Source organism: Siphateles boraxobius, unplaced genomic scaffold (genome assembly GCF_051911475.1).
Source record: "Siphateles boraxobius isolate OS27281-9 unplaced genomic scaffold, OSU_SipBor_1 100, whole genome shotgun sequence".
NCBI classification, from domain to species: domain Eukaryota; kingdom Metazoa; phylum Chordata; class Actinopteri; order Cypriniformes; family Leuciscidae; genus Siphateles; species Siphateles boraxobius.
This window is the reverse complement of record NW_027508701.1, coordinates 3,889,507-3,917,154: the sequence shown is the minus strand read 5'-3', so window position 1 is coordinate 3,917,154 and position 27,648 is coordinate 3,889,507. Positions and strand designations below refer to the sequence as shown.

General features: G+C 43.5%; 1 protein-coding gene across 1 annotated transcript; it reads right to left on the bottom strand.

Moving 5' to 3' along the window:
• Window positions 1-14,070: 14,070 nt before the first annotated feature.
• Window positions 14,071-26,280, bottom strand: pcbp2 (poly(rC) binding protein 2). The gene is made up of 12 exons (XM_077239166.1): window positions 26,065-26,280; window positions 25,286-25,425; window positions 22,596-22,628; window positions 20,081-20,197; window positions 19,868-19,999; window positions 18,318-18,446; window positions 17,698-17,772; window positions 17,580-17,621; window positions 17,429-17,501; window positions 17,287-17,342; window positions 16,356-16,525; window positions 14,071-15,120 (listed from the first exon to the last, which is right to left on the bottom strand). Exons 2-12 carry the CDS (start codon window positions 25,376-25,378, stop codon window positions 15,084-15,086), a joined length of 957 nt encoding a protein of 318 aa, XP_077095281.1. The 5' UTR covers window positions 25,379-25,425; window positions 26,065-26,280; the 3' UTR covers window positions 14,071-15,083.
• Window positions 26,281-27,648: the final 1,368 nt, after the last annotated feature.

Sequence of the window (27,648 nt, the reverse complement as noted above, 5' to 3'; positions counted from 1 at the left end):
CTAAGATTAGGACTCAGCAACAAGGATATTGCTTTCAGATTTAATGTCACAGAATGTGACGTCTCGAAAATTTTGAGAAGTTGGCTCCCTGTCATGTCTGCGACTTTAAAACCTCTCATTAAGTGGCCAAGCAAGCATGCAATATTAAAGAATATGCCAAAATGTTTTAAACCTAAATATAAACGTTGCAGGTGCATTATTGACTGCACAGAAATTTTTATTAACAGACCCACAAATTTAACCTCCAAAGCCCAGACGTACTCAACTTATAAAAGCCACAACACTGTAAAATATTTAGTTGGCATGTCACCTGCAGGAGCCATTATTTTTCTTTCGGCAGGTTGGGGCGGGCGTGTTTCCGATAAACAAATTACAGCAGAGTCTGGATTTTATGACCTTCTGGAGCATAATGATGAGATTCTAGCAGATCGTGGTTTTACCATAAGAGATGAGCTTGCCACACGCTGTGCCACCCTTAAGATCCCTCACTTTACCAAAGGTAGGAAGCAGCTCTCTGCTCAAGAAGTGGACACATCAAGGCGTTTGTCTAATGTGAGAATACACATTGAAAGAGTAATTGGTAGATGGAAAAACTTCAAAATTCTGACAACTGTTATTCCACTCACACAGGTTGACCTCTTAGATGACATGGTGATTGTGTGTGGAGCATTAACAAACCTCTGTAAATGCATAGTCCCAAAAAGATAACTTGAAGTGGTTAACTTTTTTTTAATTATTATTTTTTAGGTGGTGGTGACAGCAACAAAACAGAGAAGGATCACTGAACAATTAAGTAAATTACATTCATAGACTATGAGTAATAATATACATATGTACATATATAATATATATATATATATAATTTTAACAATAACAACAAAAATGTAATTAATTTGAAAAAACAAAACAAACATTAACATAGTCCAAATGAAAATGTCAGAGAAAACAGTATTATCAAAACCAAACTATGATATAGTGATAGCAGCCTTGCCAAGTAAAAAAAAAGGGCAGACCCAAAACATAAATAAAATAGAACAATTAATACAGATAATCAGATTTTCTGTATACATTTTATATTATATTTATTATTATTTTATTAATGTATTTATAATTGATTATATTGGTAATAATTATTGCTGTACATTTTTTTTATTTGATTGTGCTTCGATGTAAAATACTAGTGTGTATTAAATAATTTGCTTCTATTTACACTTCATTCTGACTCATTAATTTTTGCACTGTTCACAGTACCACTCCACAACCTTTCTCCTTACTCTGGCGCATGTGTAGTGGAAATGGTTCTTGCACTTTGCACAGTCAATCATCATCCCAAAGTCTGGTCTTTCACAGTGTGGGCAGACTGTAGGTGCTTGCATCAGTGGATCCATGCGGCGCGTTAACAGCTCAGGCAAAACACACTGTTTGAAGAACACTTCAGCTTTCGGCAGGACGGCTTGCAGCATTTCTTCATCTCTGTTGATGCGATTGATAGTGACATCTTGCTTTGTCCACACTACGAAGTCACAGTACTGGATGTTGCATACAAACATGTGAAGTTGAACTTGATGATAGTATTCATGATTTCTCTTTAGGTGTAGTGCTTTGTCTAAGCAGAACTGTGTGTCCTCACTGCTCCCCATCAGACCATCACGGTATTTGTATGGACACTTAATCTCTACAGCTGCTTTCCCACAGCAGGTACAGTGTGCCATTCCATCCGGCGATGCCCCAAGATGTGGTTTGTCAGGCCTCACAACAAGACCACAGAGTTCCACGTCAAAGTTGTGATATTGTGTTTTCATTATTTCTGTGTATTGTCTCCTGGCTGTGTCCTCCATATCTCTTCCCCAAAGTACTGCTGGGACATGGGACAAGTCCTGATTGCTGTAGTGCATAACCTGTTTTACAAGGTTTGTTTTTGCCTTTTCGGTTTCTACAGTGCAGACACGATGTAGGGTTGTGCTAGTTATCCTGCCAGTTCTGTGTGTGTGCCAGGCCTGAGACTGGGACTGGTTTCTAGTTGTAAACTCAAGGTTCACACACTGCTCGTTAGTTAATTCTCGCCCCAGTTTTGCAAAGGTATCTTCACTTCTCTCTTGTATTTTATTTGGGCAGAGGCCTCTCAGAGTGACATCATACAGAGCTACCAGTGGCTCTGGCAGGTCTCCGGTCTCTGTGTCGGATTCGGATGCAGAATCAGTGTCACTGAAGTCCATGCTAGTAAGCACAGCTGCGTTAGGTGCCAAGACTTTCAGATCTGCTATGTCTTCATCTGTCAGCTCTAAATACGCATTTATTTTAATACAAATTGCAACTACAGCTGGTTACATATGTTATAAATGGTACCTTGGTGCTGGTTATAACATTTTTATATGAATGACGTGATAGTAATGGCTTAATAAAAAGTTATAAATATAAGGTTATAAATATATTATGCTATGCTATGTCTTCATCTGTCAGCTCTAAATACACAATAAAATATAAGTTAGATAACTTATTTTAATACAAATTGCAACTGCAGCTGGTTACATATGTTATAAATGGTACCTCGGTGCTGGTTATAACACTTTTATATGAATGACGTGATAGTAATGGCTTAAAAAAAGTTATAAATATAAGGTTATAAATAGATAATTTATACCTGCTGTTAACTTGTTATATGTACATGGCCTGATCTTGTCTAAATTCAGATTGTGTCTACCTTTCACATTGTTCTTTCTACGCTTTGCTCTGGCTGGCTGCAGTTGGGTGTCTGTCCTCTTAGGCTTTCTGAAGCTGATCTTACTCAGTCTGGCTGGCTTCACCTCTCTCTTGGATGAGTGGAGCCACATATTTGTCCCTGAAGTACAACACTTCTCTGTATTTCCCATCCTGACCCACAGCTCAACTTTAAACATAAGGGCAGCTGCATGGCTGCAGCATTACCCTAACCTGCACAAAATGATTTATTCCTAGCTATCTAATGAATGAAACGATACTCGGTTACTAACGTAACCTCGGTTCTCTCTAGAGAGGGAACGAGTATTGCGTAAGTTTAGCTTACGCTACGGGAAAGATTCATCTTCTCGAGATACTGAAGCCAAAAAATTATCCTTAATTTTGTATACCTTGTCAACGCAGTGCAGCAGCTAGCAGACCTAGAGCAGGCCATCTCGCGTGCTCATTGGCTGCCCTGCGGGCAACTGCTGTAGCCTACCAGTGAGCCCGGCATGACGTCACGCCCAATGAAGGGCGCCCGCGCCTTTATAGCGTCACAGCCCGCCAGATAGGCGTGGCTTAGCGTATAAAATAGGGGCTGTAGGCTGAATTCTCTGGTTTTTCGACGACTGAAGCGAAGTCGCTCGTGGCGCGAGCACGGCCGGTTACGCAATACTCGTTCCCTCTCTAGAGAGAACCGAGGTTACGTTAGTAACCGAGTATCGTTCTCTTACGAGAGGTTCTCTCGTATTGCGTAAGTTTAGCTTACGCTACGGGAACACTTTGTCAACGCCGTGCGCGCCAAGCATCCACATGAGACCCCGAGCTTGAGGGGAACCCCATAAGTGGAAAAAATAAGGTGGCCAGTCACGCGGGCCATCACTTGTACATAAGCACACATAGGGAATACAGAGCAGCGCGCCGGTCTGTATAGTCATATGGCACATACCCTACTTAGTGCAGCTCAACCAGGAGAGCTGCACTAAGTCATGCACTAAGTCATGAAAGTGATCTGAGCAGGAGATCTGGGCAGAATACACGTCTTTTTCAGACTGAAAACAGTTTAGCCTGCAAGACAGGAACTTCTAGGTTATAAAACCTGACAAAGGTAGACGGGGAGCTCCAGCCCGCCGCTACACATATGTCATGGATAGAAATTCCACTGGACCACGCCCACGACGAGGCCACGCCTCTCGTGGAATGAGCCCTGATGCCCAGAGGGCATTGCAGACCTTTTGACGCGTAAGCTGCCGCTATAGCGTCCACTATCCATCTGGACAGGCTCTGTTTCGAGGAGGCGAGCCCCTTGGCGCGCCCACCAAACGAAACGAAAAGCTGTTCCGAACGCCTGAAGAAGGGGGAGCGCGTAATGTAAAATCTCAGCGCTCTGACAGGGCAGAGGAGATTCACATCACTTTCGCTGTCAGATGCTGGGAGAGCTGACAGCGAAATAACTTGCGCTCTGAATGGAGTGCCCATCACTTTAGGGACATAACCATGTCTAGGTCTGAGGATGACTTTAGAGTCATTTGGTCCGAACTCAAGACACGACGCGCTGACAGACAGCGCGTGCAGATCCCATACACCTTTTACTGACGACAGTGCAGTCAGAAAAACGTTTTTTAGTGATAGATATTTCAACCCCACGGAGTCTAGTGGTTCAAATGGAAAAGCTTTCAGGGCCTCGAGGACCAATGAAAGATCCCACATGGGAACCGACGGCGGGCGCGGCGGATTCATCCTTCTAGCTCCTCTAAGGAAGCGGATGACCAACTCATGTCTTCCCAGTGACTGGCCGTGCGTCGATTCCGCGAACGCTGCCACGGCCGCCACGTATACTTTGAGCGTGGATGGGGACCTTCCCTTATCCAACAGCTCTTGTAGGAAGGTGAGCAGCTGCGCCACCCCGCATGTCCGCGGGTCCAGACCTCTGTCGGTGCACCATCTAGAGAACACCGACCATTTAGACGCGTAGAGCCTTCTCGTGGAAGGGGCTCTAGACTGCGTGATCGTGTTCCTCACTCCTTCTGGCAGGGCAACGAGTACCCGTTGATCAACCATGCATGCAGAGACCAGTGCTCTGGATGGGGATGCCAGATCGTGCCGCGAGCCTGAGAGAGGAGATCTGCCCTCACCGGAATCGGCCACGGAGCTGTATGTGACAGCCGTGCCAGTTCCGGGAACCAAGTCTGATTCTCCCAACGCGGGGCTATGAGGAGCACCGAGTGGCGCGTTTCCCTGATCCTCTTGATCACCTGTGGCAACAGAGAGACCGGAGGGAAAGCATATAGCGGGAGGCTGGGCCAAACCTGGGCCAGCGCGTCCTCGTCCTTCGAGAAGAACGTCGGGCATTGAGCGTTGTCTTTTGACGCAAACAGGTCGACTTCCGCTCTGCCGAATAGGCGCCACAGTTTCTGGACCGTTTGGGGGTGCAGGGACCATTTCCCTGGGGGAACATTGTCCCTGGACAGTTTGTCTGGGCCGTCGTTCAAATGGCCAGGCACATGCGCCGCCCTCAGCGAGCGCAGGTTCATCTGTGACCAAATAAGGAGTTGTTCCGTCAGATTGCAGAGATTTCTGGATCTGACACCGCCCTGACGGTTTACATAGGATACCACAGATGTGTTGTCCGAGCGGACAAGAACATGCTGGTCCTGTATGAACGGGAGGAAGCACTTCAGCGCGTTCTCGACCGCTATCATTTCCAGACAGTTTATGTGAAAACCCTTCTCCTGGTCTGACCACTGGCCAAAGGCCGGTCTGCCCTCGAACAGCGCGCCCCAACCCGAGTTGGACGCGTCTGTCGAGATGACCTTCCGATAAGAGATGGTTCCCATCATTACTCCCTGCTGGTACCAGTCGGCCACTAACCAGGGCTGCAGAGCTGTTATGCAGGTCTGAGTCACTCTGATTTTCTGGCCGCCAGACACCCAGGCTCGGCGAGGCGGGCGAGCGTTCAACTAGCGTTGGAGCGGGCGCATGCGCAGTAGGCCCAGCTGGAGCACCGCTGCAGCTGATGCCATACAGCCCAACATCCTTTGAAATGTTTTCAAAGGGAGAAAGCTGCCCTTCTGGAAAGATGCGGCTAGGTGGCGAACACGGCGCGCGCGCTGTGTTGATAAATGAGCCGTCATGGTCACCGAGTCCAGTTCTATTCCTAAAAAGGAAATTGACTGGCTGGGCAGTAATGAGCTCTTGGTCCAGTTGACCGTGAGACCCAAGCTTTCCAGATGACTGAGAAGCACTGTTCTGTGAGATAGTAGTTCTGTCTCTGACTGTGCCAATATCAGCCAATCGTCCAGATAGTTCATTATGTGCAGCCCCTGACTTCTCAGGGGGGCGAGCGCCGCGTCCATGCACTTTGTAAATGTACGGGGTGCCAGGGACAGGCCGAACGGCAGGACGGTGTATTGATATGCCTGACCGTCGAAGGCGAATCTCAAAAATTGCCTGTGACGGGGTACTATCTGAATCTGAAAATAGGCATCCTTCAGATCTAGAGAAATAAACCAGTCCCTCGGGCGAACGTGCGCGAGGATTTTCCTGGTCGTAAGCATTTTGAACGGTCTTTTTGCAAGCACTTTGTTCAAATATCTCAGATCTAGAATAGGTCTGAAGGCTCCGTCCTTCTTGGGTACGAGAAAATATCGGCTGTAAAAACCTGACTCGCTCAGAGAAGGCGGTACCTTTTCTATAGCCCCTTTGCACAGCAGCTTTGCTATTTCTGCGTGAAGTAGGTGTGCTACTTCCGCATTCACTATCGTCGCGGTCCGGGCTTGAAAGCGCGGGGGACAGCGAATGAATTGAAGTGTATAGCCCTGCTTTATTGTGCTCAACACCCATTCTGAGATCCCTGGGATAGTTTCCCACGCAGCTATGTGAGCCGCTAGGGGGCGAATGGCCTCCGGGTTCAGACCGCCGCCATTTGCGGGCTTGTGAAACTGAACCGGAGCCGAGAGCGTGGCGCGCACGCTCTCGGTTCTGGGCAATGGCCGCTCGCTGACAGCCGAAACCGGCTGACTTATGTGAGATGTCCCGATCATAAGGGATGGGGAACATACTTTTACCACACTTTGACGCGCGAGCAGCGCTCTGGGCGGAAGAGCTCTCTGTAAGCGTGAGCGCGCGCACACGGGCACGAGACTTACAACTGTATCTGACGCCTCGATCATAATAGATGGGGAGCGCTTTATTAACGCCCTGTGTTTTGTGATAACACATAAACGCGCAGGCGGGGCCCGGGGGGAGGTTTGTGTTAGCAAGCGTGAGCGCTCTCTGGCGGGCACGAGACTTACGTTCATAACCGGCTTCTTTGATCGTGTAACAGAGCGGGCAGATAGTGGGCACAGACCTGTGGACACATTTCTTACATTCAACACTCGAGCGGCTTTTCTGCGCTTTATGAGAGTGTGCTCTGTGAGTGACACGGGATTTGGGGTGCTTATGTGTAGGGGTGAACACTGGGGCCTGGGCACATTCACTACACTTAAAACACTGACGGCGTGAGCCGGACCAGACATTATACTCTTTTTGAGATTTCTCTGGGTCGCCGTGAAAACAGCGTTTGTGTGCAGGCGAGAGGGTGAATAAACCGGCTCGTTGGCTGCTAGTTGAACCACTGCAGTAGCCTGTTCGAAGGGGACTGACAGGGAAATAAACTTTGACGGCGGTCCGGCCGCAGCTGGACACGCGCGTCTTTTCTCTCTCGCTGTTAGGAGGGCTTTGCGTGCTCGGACTTCAGCGTGATTCTTTGCCGAGGCCCTCTGGGGGGCGGCGGTCTGTGACGGCTGTCTGAGCGCGATCTAGGGCGGCCGCCCTGACGTCGCTGCGAAGGCTGAGGCTGAGGCTGTGCTGGACGCTGGGTGCTGGTTCGCACAGGAGGCTGGCTTTGTCTCTCGCGAGAGCGGCCTGTGGCAGAACTCGAGCGTCGCGGCAGGAAGACGTTCATGGCCTGCGTGGTCTTTTGTACCACAGAGAAGCGGTCAACAATCCCGTTCACCGCTGGGCCGAAAAGACCAGTGGGGGAAAGCGGCGCGTTCAGAAAGGTGGCTCGCTCAGTTTCCCTCATATCCGCAAGCGTTAACCAGAGGTGCCTCTCCGTCACGGTCAACGCGGCCATGGCTCGTCCGATGGCTTGGGCTGCGGCTTTGGTGGCGCGGAGAGAGAGATCCGTCGCGCTTCTCAAATCCGTAACCGCAGCTGGGTCCCGGCCCTTCTCATCCCATTCACGGAGGAGGTCGGCTTGCAGGATCTGAAGCACAGCCATCGAGTGTAGAGCAGACGCGGCCTGGCCGGAGGCGGCATAAGCGCGGCCGACCAAAGCGGAAGTGGCTCTGCAGGCTTTAGACGGGAGGGCTGACCGTGACCGCCATCTCGCGGAGGGCGGGCAAAGGTGCGCTGCGACCGCCTCTTCCACAGGGGGAATCGCTGTGTACCCTTTCTCGGCGGCGCCGTCCACTCGGGAGAGCGACGCGGAGGCCTGTGACTGAAGTCTAGCAGAAAACGGTGTATTCCATGACTTCGTCAGCTCCGCATGAAGTTCTGGCAGGAATGGAGCGGGCCTAGTTTCTGAAACTGCGCGGCGGCGACTTTGAAGGAAGCAGCCGTCGAGCCTGTTCGGCGCGGGTTCCTTCGGCAGCGACCACTCGAGCCCGAGACGGTCAACAGCTTGCGTCAGCAAGTTCCGCGTCAGCTCCAGCGCGGGTACGGGTGGATTCCTGGATTGACGAGGAGGCGGAGTGAAGCGACCATTCCTCGCTGTCTGATGCCAGGATGGAGCAGCAGTCTCTTGTGACGTGTCCCTCGGACTCATCCTCCGAAGCGACGGCAGTGAGGCTCGCAAGCGGCAGCTGCGCGTCGGTGAGGAGAGGTGGGGAAGGCGAGAGCGAGGCTCGAGGGAGGTTCTCCGGCGAGCGCGTCGCTGTGGCCACCGGTTCCGGCTGTCTCAGGGAACGGCACTTCTTTCTGCGCGGTCCCACAGGGGGCGAAGTGACTGCTGCGGTGTTGAAAGCTTCGAGTCGAGCCCGCAGGGTCGACAGCGGAAGCTCCTCACAGAGCTCGCAGCCCCCGGACGCGAGGGCGAGCTCTGCGTGTTCCAGGCCCAGGCAGAGAGCGCAGATCAGGTGGCGGTCTCCGGCGCTGAGCGGGGCTTTACACGAGCCACAGGAAGTGCGAGGCATCTTTAAAAAGACGCTCGCTGCTCTTTTAGAATAATAGCAAAAAAGGATACGTCGCCGGATAGCGTAGCTCGCACGGATGGCTGAAGGTGGCGAAGATGGCCGGCTTCCTCAGCGCTCTCCTAAGCTGGCTGTTCGCTGTTCGACGGCGGCGGTGGCTTCTCTCAAATCCAGCGATGCGAAGAGCTCGCTGAAGAGTCGAAAAATCAGAGAATTCAGCCTACAGCCCCTATTTTATACGCTAAGCCACGCCTATCTGGTGGGCTGTGACGCTATAAAGGCGCGGGCGCCCTTCATTGGGCGTGACGTCACGCCGGGCTCACTGGTAGGCTGCAGCAGTTGCCCGCAGGGCAGCCAATGAGCACGCGAGATGGCCTGCTCTAGGTCTGCTAGCTGCTGCACTGCGTTGACAAGGTATACAAAATTAAGGATAATTTTTTGGCTTCAGTATCTCGAGAAGATGAATCTTTCCCGTAGCGTAAGCTAAACTTACGCAATACGAGAGAACCTCTCGTAAGAGAACACATTGGTGTAAGTGGTGCATTAGGCTATACATGTCAATAGCAGCTGTATGATTTCAGCAAATAAGCAGTGAAATTGAGTTAGATTATCTTACTGACAAATACTGGGTTGGATATATAATAATAAAATATAATATCATTTCATAAATGTCTTATGTTACATACCCAGCCATACAGGTGCAGTTTGCAGTCAGAATACAGTTGTTGGTCTTGTTGACGATAACATAGGCCTTGTACAACTCCGTCTTCTTACCCTGTCTTTGACTAGGCAGAACCTCCGTCTTAAGCACAACGAAGTTTTGAACTTTGTAATCATGAAGTTGTATGTCTTGGACATGACCACACAGAACAAAATTATAGCAATCAAGAGATTTGTACGCTTTCAACTTCTCCTGGGTATGAACACTTGGAGTGTCGATCAGGTAATTATATATTTCTGGCCACTGAATGCTTGGCCATTTCGTTTCGTCGTTTGACCATTGACAAGGCTCTATGGCAAACGTATCTGTAAGACGCACCCCACTCATTAAGGTAGTGACAAGCTGTTGTAGTACTCGGAGAACATTTTAAATATGTACCATCTAATCAATATAAAATTTAATGTTGATATCTAACTACTATGTATAACATAACGTATTATTTTGCTAGCTAACTCCTCTCCCGCGCTCTCTCTTCTGCAACCGTGTTGCGCGCGCATCCCGAATGTTTACAAACATATAATTGGCCTATAGTGTATGTATTTATATTCGTTATTTGTACAGTGCCATTCCACTTTTTCCTCTCTCAATAATACAAATGTAGTACCTTAAGTACCTTAATCCATGCTGTTCCAGTCTTCTATGTATGGTTCGCTCAGATACTCCAAGCAGGCGCGCAAGCTGGACACATGAGTAACCACATATCACGTAGTACTCGATTGTCTCTTGTGGTATGTCCAGTAAAGGACGTCCTGGTCCTTGAGTTGTCCTGTCCTTCAAAAAAAACCTGTAAGCTACTTCACTGAGGTTGGCGAAGACAACATTACTGATGTTGCTGTTGGTCAAGGCCACAAACTCATTCAACTTATCCAAAACTAAATGGCTTCTGAGTAAGAGGAAATCTGTACTGTCATCAACTTGCTGCGCGAGCATCATAAGGTCCTCCACAATTTCACCAACTACCTCCATTGTTTAAAATAAACGGCGTGTGTTCAGGGCATAGATATTATACTTATATCTATGTGTTCAGGGCATCACCTCTTGACCTTCGACTGTGAGTGACCTCTCTTCCTAACAAAAACCCCACCCTTGACACTGATTGACAGGTTTTCGTGTAAGGTTTCGGAAATGGAAATACTCAGGGAATTAGTATTCCATTTGAGTTTTGGCTGGCTACATACGCGACGCTGAGAAATTGAAAAAGCAGACGTGGTAATTGAAATTGCTATTTAAATATGACAGGGTCAAAACTCGTAAGATATGGGAAACACAGTTGCAAACGGACTTTGCTTTTCCATTTGAAATTTGGCAGTCAGTGTACGTTCGCTTAAACGGAAATGCAAACAGTAATGCGCGATTTGCAATTGCGTTTGGATCATGTCACATTTTATGCGTCCACAAATTGAAAACGCAATTGCAAATACAATTTGCAATTCCTTTTGAATAATGTCCGGAATATCATTCCATTCATAACTATACTAAAATGAAAGCAGAACACATCAGTATAGAGGAATAAATTGTACCCTTTCCAAAATTACTCATTTCTGGATTCAAATGTGAAGAATGTCTATGTGTGTGTGTGTGTGTGTGTGTGTGTGTGTGTGTGTGTGTGTGTGTGTGTGTGTGTGTGTGTGTGTGTGTGTGTGTGTGAGTGTGTGTGTGTGTGTGTGTGTGTGAGTGTGTGTGTGTGTGTGTGTGTGTGTGTGTGTGTGTGTGTGTGTGTGTGTGTGTGTGTGTGTGTGTGTGTGTTGGGTCGTCTTCATTTGGAATTCTTTCTTTCCGGAAAAGAGGGGTAGTTGGGGTGATAAGCATCTTTTTGAGGCTCGCTCATTGCTGGTTTTATGGGTGTTTGTTTTTAACTCGCGCACGCCACAAATGTGTCAATGGACGCAATTAGATGCAGACTCTCTGGCGCTCGCTGGTGAATTATTAGACACAAGTCAATGGTTGCAAGCTTTCATTTGAGTGACATCATGTCAGTATCACAGGTAATACAATACCTTTTTGATTGCTCTTTCTCTGCCATAATTGTGAGAGTTCGTGGCTTGCGGTCGGTACGCGCCTCTCCTCTTTCGTAATGAGCGAGTCAACAGAGTGCGCGCATGTGGGCAGCTCCTGTATCAGCAGGGCTGGTAGTCATAGCAACGAGGGAGAGTGACAGTCGCCCAGCCAATCAGAGCACTCGGTCCGAATGGAATAATGAGCTGTGTTTATTGCAGCCCTGAGAGGACTACAGACACTATTTTTATAAACTCCTTTCAGAGTACTTACATTTTAGATATGTATTGGTATATAAAGACAGTTTAAACAAATTTGGCAAAAAGTGTTTTGGAAACAAATTGCCTACCCTGCCTTTAAGCAGATGTTTGTGCTTTGTTTCTGTTTGATATAATTGTAAATATATCTATTAAAATACAGATTTTCTGGTTGATAACTCCTGCCAAAACTTTTCGCTGGCCTGTATCTTGCTCTCTCATTGGCAGCAGGTCTTCAACGATGTAATTTTTAGTCAGAACATACGCATGCAAAACGATCCCATTCACACAGATCCGCGAAGCGACTCAAAACATTCAGCCATTAGATGGAGATGAAAACTATAGACAGAACACGTAATACGCATGTCCATGACTTCATTGTCTTCCGTTTTTGTTGTTTACACGGAAACCGTTTTCAAAAACTTGCACTCTGTAACCCGTTTTCAAAAGTTTGCGTTTTCAGGCAACCAAAACGCCAATGTCATGTAAACGAACCAGGGCCGGCCGGAGGCATAAGCGAACTAAGCGGGGCCCCCCAATCGAGTTTTTTTTTTTTTTTTAGATGACTTAAACAAGTGACATAAATGAATGAATATGAATGAATGAATGAGTGAATAATTAAAGAAAAGAAAATTCTGATTTCATGATCAATATACCTGCCAACAACTGATGCAGTGTCTGCCAGCGTTTAAGTCATGCGCATAATCTAGACACCTCGCGATTGCATACACAATTCGTGCGCAACTGCGCATAGTCACGGTATCGGTTTCAGTTGGAGAAAATAGCCGCAGGGGAGCTTAACCTTCTAGGTGTAAGGGTAGCAGTTTGATATATAATAAACATAGCAGTTTGAACTCTTCTCCACTTTATTATACCACACATCAGATCACTAACTCCAAAAACCCGCGACACTCCAGTACCAAGTGCGCACGACCCATTCCTATCTACGGCAAGCCCCGAGGGGAAAAATAGATCGTATACACACATACAACGAGCGCCAGTACATCATTAACGGTATTATAGTAACAGACTTTGTTGGATTCTGTCATGTACAATCCAACAAAGTCTGTTACAATAAAAAAAAAAGATTTTGAGGACAGTTGAGAAATAATATTTTTACAGTTTTCAACAATAATTGTCATTGTTGAACCCTTGCTCTTATGTTTCTGATTTCTCATAGTTTGTCATTATTTTAGCAAATAATTTATTTTATGTTTTGAGACTGTTTGTTTAAAAGAGTTAGTTAGTAAAAGAGTTAGTAAAAGTTAAAACTTTTTTAAGTTGGCATCTATTTTTTATTAAGTATTTATTTTGTATTAATACATAACCTCACTGTATTCATTTATAATGTATCATTATTGTGTGACATTTATGTCAATTATTGTCAAGCACAGGTGACTTCGCGTAGTGGGAGGGGCCACCAAATCAAATTCTGCTTAGGGCCCCCAAAAGGCTCAGTCCGGGTCTGAAACGAACGTCCAAAACGGTCAGATCATGTCTTAAATAATTATCTCACGTGAACGAGCACTGATTTACCTCAGATTTTGGGATTTGTCGGCTATTTCACAATAACTGTTGGCGAGTGAAAATCTGGTCTAAAGTCGTGCAGTGTGAACTCTGCGTTACTCCGAGCAAGTCGTCCAAGTACCATTTTTTAAAAATTTTGAATCAAAATGGTGATGAATGCAGAACTTCGCCAATAATTTCACTTGATTAAAGATGACCTATCATGCTCTCGTACAAAGTTCTGCCGTGGAGCTCTACTAGAGCAGGTTTTCCTGCTTGAATGTTGATTATTCTCCTCATATTCTCCATTGTTGCGGCTCCTCTCTTCCCAGTCTGTCAGTAACGCTTTGTTTACTTCCTGTCTCTACGAAGCCCCTCCTTCTGAAAAGTACACTCTGCTCTGATTGGTCGGCTGGAGTAGTGTGATGTGATTGGTCGAGCGCCTTTGAGTGTGTTTGGGAAATGTCCCTTCCCATACCAAATCTACCAGTTTAACACACTACTAAATAACTCAACCAGGCCCCGCCCCTTTATTCAGTGTATAAATTAAACAAGGAATATTAAGACGTTTTTGTTCCTGGAAGAAACTCAAGACTACAATGGAGGTGTTTTAGGGAGTTCAGAAACAGTGACCAAACATTTTCTTCTAAGTCAATAACTCATTACACTCAGATTTACATCACAACACAAGACATAAAAACCACAGGACGCCATTCGATAGTTTCAGCATTTCATGTTTTAATTTTGCATGTTTAATTCTTCATTCCAGCTGCACTCCAAAATCTACAATATTCAGAAAACGTGCACAAAAAGGTTTTAGGTTTTTCCTTCCTCCTGCGAGAAAAATAAAATAAAATAGAAAAAAATAAAATAGAAAACATAACTATTACTCAAGCAGAGTAGAGAGGAAACTAGTGTTAAATCTAGAAAGTTCCTTCTAGTCATGTAATTGATCAGTAACTCAGTCGCATCATCATATAAAGGTCAATTGGGAATCCTCCAGTCTGCGCTGGAAACCATAGGGTTAAAAAAAATATTCTCTCTAAAAGAAATATTTTCAACTCATTATTAAAGCAGTAAATGTCATGTGTGCAGAAACTGCAGCATCTCCCAACCCTCCCTCGAACAAAACCTCCAACTTCAGGATAAAAAAAAAAAAAAAAAAAAAAAAGAGGAATGACAAATATTCAATGTCCAAAAAACAAAACAAAAAAGAAGTCACCTGAAACCTGATGCAGAAAACAGAGCTTATCCTCTGAAACTCACGTCTAGGATTTTAAAATCTGTAACTTCCTAGAGTTAAATTAAAATAAATAAATGTCCGATACAGGGAAAAACAGTCAATCTATCATTTTGTAGTTGCTCTCTTTTTTATTTTTTCTGTTTTTATAAGAAAAATCTGAGATAACAAAAACATTAATGCATTTTTTCAGATTTTTCCCACTTTCTCCACTGTCGCTTCCGTATGGTAATGTTTAACTGACAAAAATACGCAAAGAAAAGAGACATTAAAAACTGTACGCAAAGGGATTTTTAAAAACATCTTCAAGAAATAAATAAATAAAACACTTGTGTGTATATATCCATGAAGCATAGCTGGGGTGGGTGAAAGGAAAGGATGGGTTGAAAATACTTGGTTTCCTTTTGCACTTAGAGAGCTTAAATGTGATGGAGGAGGAGAATAGGGTCGTGTGTGTGGAGAGAGAGAGAGAGAGAGAGAGAGCGCGAGCATCAGTTCGCAGCCATCCCTGTCGCCTCGGACGAGAGTCTGCAAGAGCGAGAGAACACAGGAGTCAACCTTTCCATCACAGATTTGCTAAAGATTTTCTAAATGTGGATAAAAAAAAAAACTTTCAAAATAATGGTGTTTCCACTAACCTACGCAATTACGTTGAAAGGTCACACTTCAGTGTTTACAAATGTGAGGAAGGAGGACCATACACACATTCAAATGTCTGTGTCAGTTTACCGTTTAAAATGCCCATTTCGTGTGCGTATCCTGGGTGTTTTAATATTAAAAAGCGTGACCTTTTCAACGTAATTGCGTATTATGTGCCGCCACAAACACGCATCACAGAACAGAGCAAGGCGAGCATTTGTGCTTCTAAAACTTAAACTTTTGTATTTATTTTTGAAGTGACCGATCGTTTCGCTAGATAAGACCCTTACGCATCGTCTGGTGTCGTTTAAAGCCATCTGAAGCTGCACTGAAACTGTCATTATGGCCTTGAACCGTTTGTGTCCTATTGAAGTCCATTATATGGAGAAAAATCCAAGAATGTTTTCATCAAAAACCTTAATTTCTTTTCGACTGAAGAAAGAAAGACATGGACATCTTGGATGACATGGGGGCGGAGTACATTATCAGCAAAAGTTTTATAAAAACTGAACTAATCCTTTAAGTCATTCCAAACATCATGGCGACAGATGTGGGTGGATTTAAGTACATCTCAGCCACTGCACTGGCCATTATTATTAATGGAAGGAGACGTGTGTGTGTGTGTGTGTGTGTGTGTGTGTGTGTGTGTGTGTGTGTGTGTGTGTGTGTGTGTGTGTGTGTGTGTGTGTGTGTGTGTGTTATCCAGCATTAATGTCAAGGAAAGACTCTTATACTGAGAGCGGCTCATATGAGGAGTTTCTGCTGTTTCTCACTCTTTTCCACTTCAGGATCTTGTGTCATTTCTTTGTTGTTAATAATCCAGTTCTCTTGTAATACTTCAGTCTTTTATGAGTTTGATAAAGGTTAACCAATCCAACTTTAAAGAATGATCGACTGTTACGTACGTCATGTGACTGTAAATGCGCGAAAACTGTTTCCAGTGCAGTTTTGCGAAATATTCCTTTGTCGAATTGCCATAAAAGCCCCTCATGCGAGCGTAAAAACTTTTCTTGCGATAAATGGGAGTTTTTGCGTAACTGACGTGTTTCCATTGTGCGCATGTTGAATATTTGGGGTTTGCAGGGTGATGTAGCGCGGCTGTGGCAGTGAGGGGGATGCGTTACCGTGCGTTGATCAGGTACTCGGCCAGGCTGATGCTGGCGGGCGAGCCGGTGATGGTCACCTGACGGTCCGTCGAGCCCTCCACTGGGTTGGCGATCTTGATCTGTGCCCCGGACATCTGGCGGATCTCATTGATCTTGGCACCTTGACGGCCGATGATGCAGCCAATCAACTGTCACAATCAACCAAGACATTAAAACTAACAGTTCACAAAACAGTGATGCGTACTCATGTCTTACACCACTTGTGTCATGTCTAGGGTTGGGAATCGGATTCTTATTGATTAATTTGGGTGTATTTCAATATGACTTTAATCCATTCGAGCGCGAGAGACTCCGTGTTCATGTGTGTCGGTATACTGGATCCGTGCAGCTCTTAAAGTGACAGCGGCCTAATATTCCTGCTCTATAATAACACTAATCAAACAACAAAAGACAGAAAATTCACTAATTCTTGACTGAACAACTTTTGTAACTATATCAATGTATATTTTATTTATAAAGTGAAGTGTATTTACATTTGATTAGTTTCTGAACCTGAAATTATTAAAACACCATTTTAATCATATCTTTGTTTTTTAATAACCGATGTAACTGAACAAATAAAATATTTGCAATTGCAAATAGTGTTTACTTGTCTTTAATAATGCTTGAAGTTTATATTAGTTCGGCTAGTTGTTTTTAAACCACAGGCAAACGTTCATTAAGTGTTCTTTAGCCTGATGATTTCGGTTCATGATATTCACATCGACTTATTGCAAAACATTTAATTGTAGCTGAATATCTACTTTTTTTTGTACCTTATCGGAATCGACAAGAACCCGAATCGATAAGCATTAATTTTCGAACGATACCCAACCCTAGTCGTGTCCTCCGCCATGTTTCAGGTGTGTGTCAACACACACACACTTAGATGAAGCGTCAGTGAACTCACATCGTTTGGAATGGTCAGTTCGTGAGAGCCTGTCTGCGCAGACGCGTCCATACCAGCTGCAGGAGAGAAACACACACTCGGTGAGCGGCTCACACACGGCGTGTGTGTGTGTGTGTGTGTGTGTGTGTGTGCGTGTGTGTACCTGTGAAGCCCTGGCTGCTGGGGGCCAGAGGGAACGGGCTCTGCTGCATGGCCAACTGGTGGAGTTTGGTGAGCTGTGAACACAGAGAACAGCATCACAACAGGCCCAACACAGAGCAGAGGATTGTGGGTAAGCAAAGAGCGCCTCTTACATCAGGCTGAGGAATGGCATGTTGTCCCTGCACCGCGTATGCCTGCAAAACACCAGTTTCAGATCAAAAACACACACACACACAGACAGAGATGCTACTGTGACATCAAGACGCTCACCTGTCCTCCTGCAAAGATGACAGGCGATCCTGAGGGTTTGGGTCGGTACGGGATGGTCACGCCTTTGGGAGGCGACTGGGACGAGGAGAGGAACAGGGAAAATACGATCAAAAACAGCTTCTGTGCATCGGATGTTGATTGGATGCTGGGATGTGGGCGGGGCTTAAACACACTACACTATAGGAGAAGACCTGCATTCGGCAGCAGACTGACATCCAGGGTTTGAAATAACTTTTTACCCAGCGGCCAATAGGGCTATTCAATTCAAGTAACCGGCCATTCAGAACTTCTACTAGCCAAGAAAAGAAATTAACCAGATTAACTACGTCACAACTTAGACAAACACACATTTTCTGTTAACCAATTTTCTGTTTTCTGTCATCCAATGCAAATGAACAAGTGTGCCGTAATTTGTTGTGTAGTGACGTGTGTGTGTTCGAGTAAGCCAGATATGAGCAGATTCTGTGCTGTATTGGCTACATCTGCTCAGGAAAGTGAGGAAACACAGTAACACACCAAATGGGCCAGTGATTTGACAGCGTTACCCGTCACTGTTGATTTCAAACCCTGGACGCGTCAGTGGCAGCCCCAGTGTGAGGAGTGTGTGTGCACAGCTTCACCTCCAGCATGACCACACAGATCTGCTTGACACACTCGATGATGGACAGCGGGGTGCCGGCGATGGTGATGGCTCTCTCGGTGGAGTTCGGCAGCATGTCTCCAGCCACCTGTACCTGAGCTCCTGTCGACTGAAACACACACACACACACGTCACTGTGCGCACATTAGATCTCGATATCTTCTGGAATTTTAATCAATAACAATAATTAGATGATATTTGCTGAGTGCTTTTATTGTGTTGGTACCGTTGCAGGTTTAGGACTCTAACGTTTTTGATAATCTTCATATTCTATATGGTGGTCAGTTTGCAGCAGTGACAGAAATCATCTTTTCCAATAAGATTAAGTTGATTTTTACCTTTTATGGGCATTTTTTCCTTCACAAAGCCATTTTTATTAACCTAATTAAATGTATGCATCATTTTTTGTGTCAAATTCTTACATTAAATCAAATTCTATTACAATAATAAGACTCAATATGGCTTTTATGAACGCATTTAACGCGCAGTTACAAAGGAAATGCAGAAAGGTTTGAATATTGATATTAGTCAATTTTAAAAATGAAAAGATGCTTTAATTGTTAAATTAAAACCACCAGTAGGTGGCAGCAAGTCACTGTTAATGAGCGAGTCATTGAATCATTCGCTCAACCGATTCGATGATTCAGTAATGAGACACCGTCATGTGTTGCTCAGGGACACACACGACAGTTCTGTGTCTTTATTGTGGCAAAATGGAGCAAAAACAGCCGATATGGTGTCTAAAAATGAAAAGTTACTTATTATTAACTTCTTGCTTATTGAACTGTTGTATAAAAATCAAAATGACATTTGTAATTATGAAAAAAACGACACTCTTCGTGTGATATTAACTATAATAAATGATATAAAAGAGAGGTATTATTTCCTAATATCTTGAATATTGAGGGCTTTTAATGAACTAAATCACGCAGTGAAAGCGCACGCATGCTCTACGTGTGTGTGTGTAAAGAGAGGGACACACTGCATAATGCCAGATCGTTAAAACAGGGTTCGTACAGATACTTCAAACACACTTTTTTTGGTTTTAAAGGACTTTGATCAGAGATCTCACTTATCAAACAATATCTTTATCATCTTTCAAATTCTACAAAAGGTAAATAAACAAAACAGTATAAATAAGTGCAGCAGATGCAATGACTTCAGTAACTTTAACCATTGAAAAGATACTATAACAAAGATATCGCTTTCCTTATTCAAACTGATTTCCCAACCTATGAATATATAATTGACCAGAAAAATTAAAGCTGTATTATATGAGCAATATCACACTCATAGCCAAGAAAAATTGCTCCATATCTACATCAGACAGACTGCAGCATGAATCGTGCATGAAAAGATTTCTTTAATCCAAATTAAATTTCAATAATTCAAGCGCTTTTCTAGTACCAGTTCACAAATATGGCTGTTTTCCAGGATTTCAGAAAGTCACATTCAAGCATTTTCAGCCCCTGGTTTGAAACGGTGGTTATGGTATGATGATGTGATGATGTTAGGGGTGTGTGTGCTCACCTCCCTGATCTCCTTGATCTTGCAGCCGCCCTTGCCGATGAGCGAGCCGCACTGGCTGGCCGGCACCACGATCCGCAGCGTCACCGGGGGCTTGGAGGTGGCCGTGCTGTTGGACATGGAGCTGCTGATGTCCTGGAACACACACACACACACACACACATCAGCACACACACACACACACACACACAGCGCCTCAGTGAGAGCGAGCCGTACCTCCTCCAGCTTCTCGATGATCATGGAGAAGGCCTTGAAGATGGCGGTGGTGGGGCCGGCGAGCGTGATGATGCGTTCGGGACAGTTCCCCTCAGAGATGTTGATCCGCGCACCGCTCTGCACACACACACACACACATTAGGATCTAGGGGCTAACGCTAGTGGCTATTTTCAGGGTATCTGCACAAATTTAAGGCCTGAAGAAATCAAAATTAATACCTTACATTAGGGGCGCGCAATATTGACAAAAATATGTCTCAATATTTTCAAAGTTTTGTTGATAATAATTAGATGATATTTTACTGAGTGTGTTTGTGTACTGGTACCATGGCTGGTTTAGGTCTGTTGTTGACAGCTGACTCACGAAGATATTCATATTTTTCATATTCTATGCAGTGGTCAGTTCACAGCAGTGACAGAAATTAACATTTTTTATTAAAGGACAATATTTGCAACCTTAAATTGAGTTCCAGGGGCATTTTCACCTATATATGGACTTATTTTTTTATTTAGAGGTATGCATCACCTTTTATTCAAATTCTAACATTCAAATTAAATTATATTAGAATAATAACACAATACCACTGTTACCAGATAAATTAAATCATTAAATCAAAATCCATGTGTGCAGTGCAGAGGAGACACAGAAGAGGCATCAGAACTGGCATTAATATATTTACACTCCATTTACAATTGCATAAATAAAGCTATGATATATTCAATTCTTTAACAATATTCAAATATGAACTGATTTCTAATTGTAATATTTTAATTACAGGGTACTTTAAATGTGAAACTAAACTCGCCAGTAGGCGGCGGCAAATCACTGTCTCAGGGAGTCACTCATTCAACCGATTTGTTCAAACGGCTGATTCATTCCGGAAGTGCAAGATTGATTCGTTCAAAATGCGGATTTCAGTCAAGAAATCATCGCTGTCGTTGGATTGAGACTCTGCTACAGTTTCGTTTTGAAATTCTCGTCAGCAAAATAAAGGGAAAACAAACAATATTGACAATATTGTTTATAAAATGTAACTCACAATGTTCATTTAACTGTTATATAAAATAAATATCATATTTGCTATTGTGCACGGGAAAACAGCCCTCTTGCTGATGTAATATTGTATGATAACAACATATGATATATAAAATACAAAAACTTTATACGTCTATTAGGGAACATACCTATAACTGCACTGACACATCACGCAGTGAGAGCAAGCATGAGAGACGATGCGATGTCAGCTCGCAGTGCGCCCTCGTACATAGTTAACGTTAAACAATTATTACAATATCATAATAGACACATCGCACATAGAGAATGAACTTACAATTGAACTGAAATTACCCAGCTTTCTTCTTCTCTCCTGCTGTTTCGCGTGCAGGAGACAAATGTAGGCTAATGCTGGCGCGAATGTGATGCGAAATGTCACGTGAACGAGCAAATCCACAAAGAACGAATAATAAATAAAAAAGTACACTAATTAGATAGTTTTAACATAGAAATATGTCTAAGTCAAATTGCCATCAAAAATTTAAGACCTTTCATAAGTAAAAATAACACTTAAGACTTTTTATGGACTTAAATGTTTAAAATCTAATTTAAGACTTTAAGGACCCGCGGACAACCTGATTTTAGAGAGTAATCGGATAAAAAAATGTGGTGATAAAAACAGATCCAGGTGAACAACAGCCTTTAAAACGACTTAATACAAATATATGATAACAAGCGATAATAACTGGTTCAAAAAAAGAGTCAAAGTATGTGCGTTCAAGCAGCTTCTACTAACCCTGTTAAGACAATCACAGTATTATCGCCAGTGTTGGGGAAAGTAGCTTTGAAAAGTAATGTATTACAATACTGCGTCAGTCCCTTAAAAATTAACTAATTGTGTTAGTAACTTTCTTTAGAAAAGTAATGCGTTACTTCTGCAAGAGCCTTACACCAAAAGTGAAACAATAATCCTGAGGCTGAAGGAAATGCAGATCCACGTGTGTCCAGTAGAGGGCGCCACATGATCAGGGATTATGAAACATGTAAAATAAATGATATAAAAATAAATGTCATTAGGTATTATAAGAAATGCCTGCAGAGGTGTTAGTGGTTCTGCACAAGCGTGATCAAATCCTTGTTTAATATTGGCCAAACAACATTTATTCAAATGTCCACTTAATCTTTAATATTTGGTCACTTCTGTACGACAGAAATGCATCAGTCGCTGAACATGTGCGCATCAAAACATGCAAACTCCGTGAGAAACTTTTATTTTGAAATTGCGGTGAACAATTTGCATATTTAGAGATATATTCATGTGTTGGTGTAGATTTACAAACGAGTTACGTTACACATCTTGTTCCCAGATAAACATAAGTAAGCTAAACTCATGCAGAGAATGAGTGTGTGTGAGCAGCGTTTACTGGGAACGAGCTGGATTTAACACATTATCTACACGCACGCAACTAATGGAGGAATCGTGACAGGCCGAAGAGCACAACATTACACAGCAGATCTCACCTCCTCTCGCATCTTCTTCACCGATTCACCTTTCTGCAACACACACACACACACAAACACACACAATGATAAACAGGTTAAACAGTAGTAGCTCTTGTTGGCCACTGGGTGGCGCTGTGTCAATGCAGGCAGTTTGATTCTAAACTTGGAATTATATTTTTTAACTAAGCATCAAAATATTAGTCATGATAGTAAACGTGTGTGTGGTTTCCTGTGGTGTGTGTGTGTGTGAAGGACTGTAGGACGCAGAAACAGCACACACATGATCTAAACAACCTCTCCTCATATCCTGAGATGCAGATGAACACACACGTGTCTGAACAGCCCATGTGACACGGCGGACCGTGACTGGGGATGAACATTCTGGATTCACTCGGCCAAAAACTGATTATTTTATTCTTTTTTAATAATTATCTTATTTTAAATAATTTGTATAATTGTATTATTATCAGGCTTTTTAATAAAATAAATAATTTTTTACTGAATCTAACAAAAAAAAAGTTAATGTAACAAAAATTGGACCAATTGCAGCGCTCCGGGTCAGCGGGCCAATGGCAGCGCTCCGGGTCAGCGGGCCAATGGCAGTGCTCCTAGTGCTAATGGGCTAACCATCATTTTCAACAGTTTTTACTGTACCAATATATTTTTATGAACCCTTAGAGCCGTGTGTTGCACAATCAGCTCATTTCACAGAGCCGTTCCTGAACCACGTGTGTTACAGTTAACATGCAGGAGTACACTAGTGCCAGTGGACTAATGAAACACCAATTTAACACTTATCAGACCAATGTTTTACATGGACCTTTGCTCATATTACTAGGGGTGTGAACCGACACTGGTCTCACGGTTCGGTTACGATTATGTCATCGATTCAGTTCAATATCGCGATGCATTACGATACACTGCATCCTCAATTTAAAATTTTACTTCAAAAGTGATGTGTGTGTGTGTGTGTTCGCCTGTTAGGGAAGTCGCAGTGACAGAAACAGTGACATTCCAGTTTAAGTTTCAACGGAGTAAAGCCTGTTTATGTCATTAAGTTAATTAAATTCTGTCAAATCAATTTTGTTTTAAAGAAATGTTCATTTAAAAGCAGCGCTCATTCATCAGTGTATAATGCTAGCATTAGAGATGCGCATCAGCCGTCGCCGAGTCGCTGTTGAAGGTGACGATCATGCATTTATAATCACGCGGAACAGAATAATTGTAATGTGACCATCGGGTGCGATACTTAAATCAGCTCATTTTTATTCATATGTTGCAGAAAAGCAATAAGAACAACTAAAACAAAATTCAAACGATTTACAGGCCAGAGTTTATTTTTATAACATGTTTGCAGCGATGTAGCCAATCACAGACATAAGATGTTGATTTCTTCAACGCAATGGCCAATCAGAAGCATTTACGATAGACTCCATCACCGCTCAATACGGACTTTTTGTTCAGTGCTGAATTCTGTATGCTGGCAAATCCTCTAATTATAACAAACAAAGTGTATATATTATGAAAGATTCATTGATGATAAAGGAGATGTGTGAGATCGCGATGAACTGATGTCCGCTTTAGGAATTATTATGGGAGCGCACTTTTATTTATATTTTTTCTTATAATTTTAAATAATTTATAAAATGCAGTTAATATATTCACTGCAGCCATTAGAAGAAACAAATGAACACCATGACTCCTTTAAGTGTTTGTGTCTTACGATCGGCACACAGGGACAAACATAAATAGATAGCGTAAAACAAAACACACATCGGCAAACCTGACCTTACCTGACTAGGCTACTGTACAATTTTATCATTTCGTTTTGAATTTTGTTTAAAAGTAGACATTTCAAGCTTTCTATTTATTTCTCCTGTCTGTGAGGCAAATCTACGCTGAGATTCGGTTCATTTCCGAGACGAGCTCCAGTTCACGAGCAAGAGATCTACCGGCGCCTCCACGTCCTGATTATATCTGCTATATTCACTGCTTATATATTATTTCCAGGCAATTGGCTGATGAAACGCTGATTAAAATTAAGAGACAATTTATACAAAACTAAATTCAATTTAAAGAAAGGCTTTCTACAAAACAACTTGAAGTGGTCAAAATCATGTCTGACCCAATCTCACTCACGCTGTTCACTTTTCATATAATCAACAAAGATCAAATTAAAAAATAACTTTAGATATGGAATATAATTTTTGTTATTAAGACAAGTTGGATGAGGTGTTTATCTTTCATTCCAATGTGGACATCATGTATTCTCTCCTGAAAATTATGTATTGTCAAAAGTGTCCTGAATGTTTCACATTCAATGCGAATGTATCTGAGAATATTCTTAAATAAGGAAATCTATTCAGTGATTGGTCCATGCCAAATTAAATTACTGCTTGATGAAATTTTGACTATTTCCAAGTGTGCTTGTTCTTTTTCGAATATAGGTAACAATATTTAACAAAGTCTGTCTGGCAAAAACGACACCTGGTGTGTGTGTGAAAGTCTGAGGGGGGATTTAAAGTGGTTTACCGCTATACCGGAGGAATTTCTTGCTTTTCAAAAAGTCCAGGTTAGAAAAAATCCATACCATCCCAGCCCTAAGTGTGTGTACTCAGGGCTGTGGTGTGTGTGTGTACTCAGGGCTGTAGTGTGTGTGTGTGTGTGTGTACTCAGGGCTGTAGTGTGTGTGTGTGTAGTGAACACACCTTCCCGATGATGCTGCCCACTTCTTTGCCATGCATGAGCAGTCTGATGGTGAGCGTGACGTTGAGTCCTCCTTCAATCACACCAGAGTCCATGATGATCAGTGAGGCGAGCTCGGGGTCTTTGGTCACGGATGAGAAATCTGTCGGAAAACACACACACACACACACACACACATGCATAAAACAATCACTTCATCTCATCAGCTCAATGTCAGTGTATGGAAGCATCTTCACACTGCAGATGATCTACACTGAGCTTCACAGAAACCACAGTACATGCTAGAGTTCAGTGAATCAGAATAAAAACACATTTCGAGAATAAACACACCATTAAATGCCGCTATTTTGCAGGTTTTCATATGCAGCTTATTCCGAGAAACATGAAATTCGTATTTACGTTAAAACTCAACTAAGCCATATGACTATTGGTGAAAACATGAAAATATTCCGAGTATTCGTGTAAATAATGATGTAAATCCGCGGATTATTGATATAAACACGCCATGTATCGCGTGTGGTAATGAATTAGCTTTAGCCCGAGTGTGTTTACTAGCTGCGTACAAGCGCGAAACACCAGCACACGACCACTCACACGTAATACACCCGTTTCATCTGCATTCAGAGCGTTTATTAGAAGATGTATACTACACACTGCTGTGCTCAGTGTGGGGATATCACCAGACGCAGCGTGAGAAGTGCGCAGGCTGACTAGCACGAGCGCTAAGGCTAGCGCGCGGCCTGCAGGCCCGTGGCGCGCACGGAGCGCGGTAAAGCCTCACCTGACGCGCGCGCTCCGGGATGGGGAGAGGGTCCGGAGGGTGAGAGGGGAAGGTTCGGGAGGTTCGGGGGGAGTTTTGAAAGGATTCGGGGAAGAGGGAAGACACGGCTGCGTGATCGAGCTCCACTCTTACAAAGACAACAAGATGTGTCCCGATCAACCTCTCACCCACGACCTTTCTGACGTCAACGCCCTCGGCCACGCCCCTCGCGCATGCGCACTGCTCACGGCGCGCAGAATACACTGCGACAACACACACACTGACATGCTGTTTTTAAGTGAAATATCGTATAGTTTTGCTCAGTCCTTGTTTGTTTTCCAAGTAGACTTATCGGCGAGGTCATACGTTTACATACACCTTGCAAAATCACCATGGTTTCTGACACCACGACAAACAGTTTTTCCCTAAGATTTAAGGGTTGCACTTCTTAAAGGGACAGTTCACCCACAAATGAACATTTTGTCATAATTTACTCACCCTCAAGTTGTATCAGTATAAGTTTCTTTCTTCGGTTGAACACAAAAGATGATATTTTGAAGAATGTTGATAACCAGACAGTTGATGGCGCACATTTACTTCCATAGTATTTTATTTTCCTACTGTGGAAGTCAATGGCTGAACCGTTTGATCAAGGAAAAAGCAATATGATGTGTATCATCTTGAGGGCAAGTGCACTCTTAAAAAAAATGTAAAAATACTTCCTTTTGGTGATGATTACAGATGCCATGTGAACTTTTTTTTGCTGTTGTTATTTAGATATGATTAACGAGTCAGTTCACTAGTATAATAACGTAAGCTTATGTTGTTGTACGTCACACGCATCACCCACATGACCAGCGTCGGCCAATAGTGAGCCTACGTGTGACGTAGCTCTACGCCAGTTCTTCTCAAAGTCTGGACTCTGGTCCGGATCCGGACCCGGAGGGAATTCAATCCGGACCCGCCTCCATTTCGTATTTCAAGAGCACTAATTGTGTGGAAGGGATTAAAAGTGTGGATGTCCGCGTTTGAATGGGTGTGGAGGATGTCATTATCCAGGAAAAGAAAAGTTGATGAAGAAAATAGAGTTTTCAAAGATGATTGGACAGAGAGGTATGCGTTCACAGATATCCCAAGTCTCCCGGAAGTTCCAGGAGTCTCCCGCATATAGACCCCTTTTCAGTTGGTAAACATGGTGACGTTTTTCTGTGGGCGGAGCTTAGGTGGATTAACGTCACACTGTATTAGCTTCGTTAGTTCAGTGTTATTAACGTCACACTGTATTAGCTTCGTTAGTTCAGTGTTATTAACCTCACACTGTATTAGCTTCATTAGTTCAGTGTTATTAACGTCACACTGTATTAGCTTCGTTAGTTCAGTGTTATTAACGTCACACTGTATTAGCTTCGTTAGTTCAGTGTTATTAGCGTCACACTGTATTAGCTCCGTTAGTTCAGTGTTATTAGCGTCACACTGTATTAGCTCCGTTAGTTCAGTGTTATTAGCGTCACACTGTATTAGCTTCGTTAGTTCAGTGTTATTAACGTCACACTGTATTAGCTTCGTTAGTTCAGTGTTATTAACGTCACACTGTATTAGCTTCAT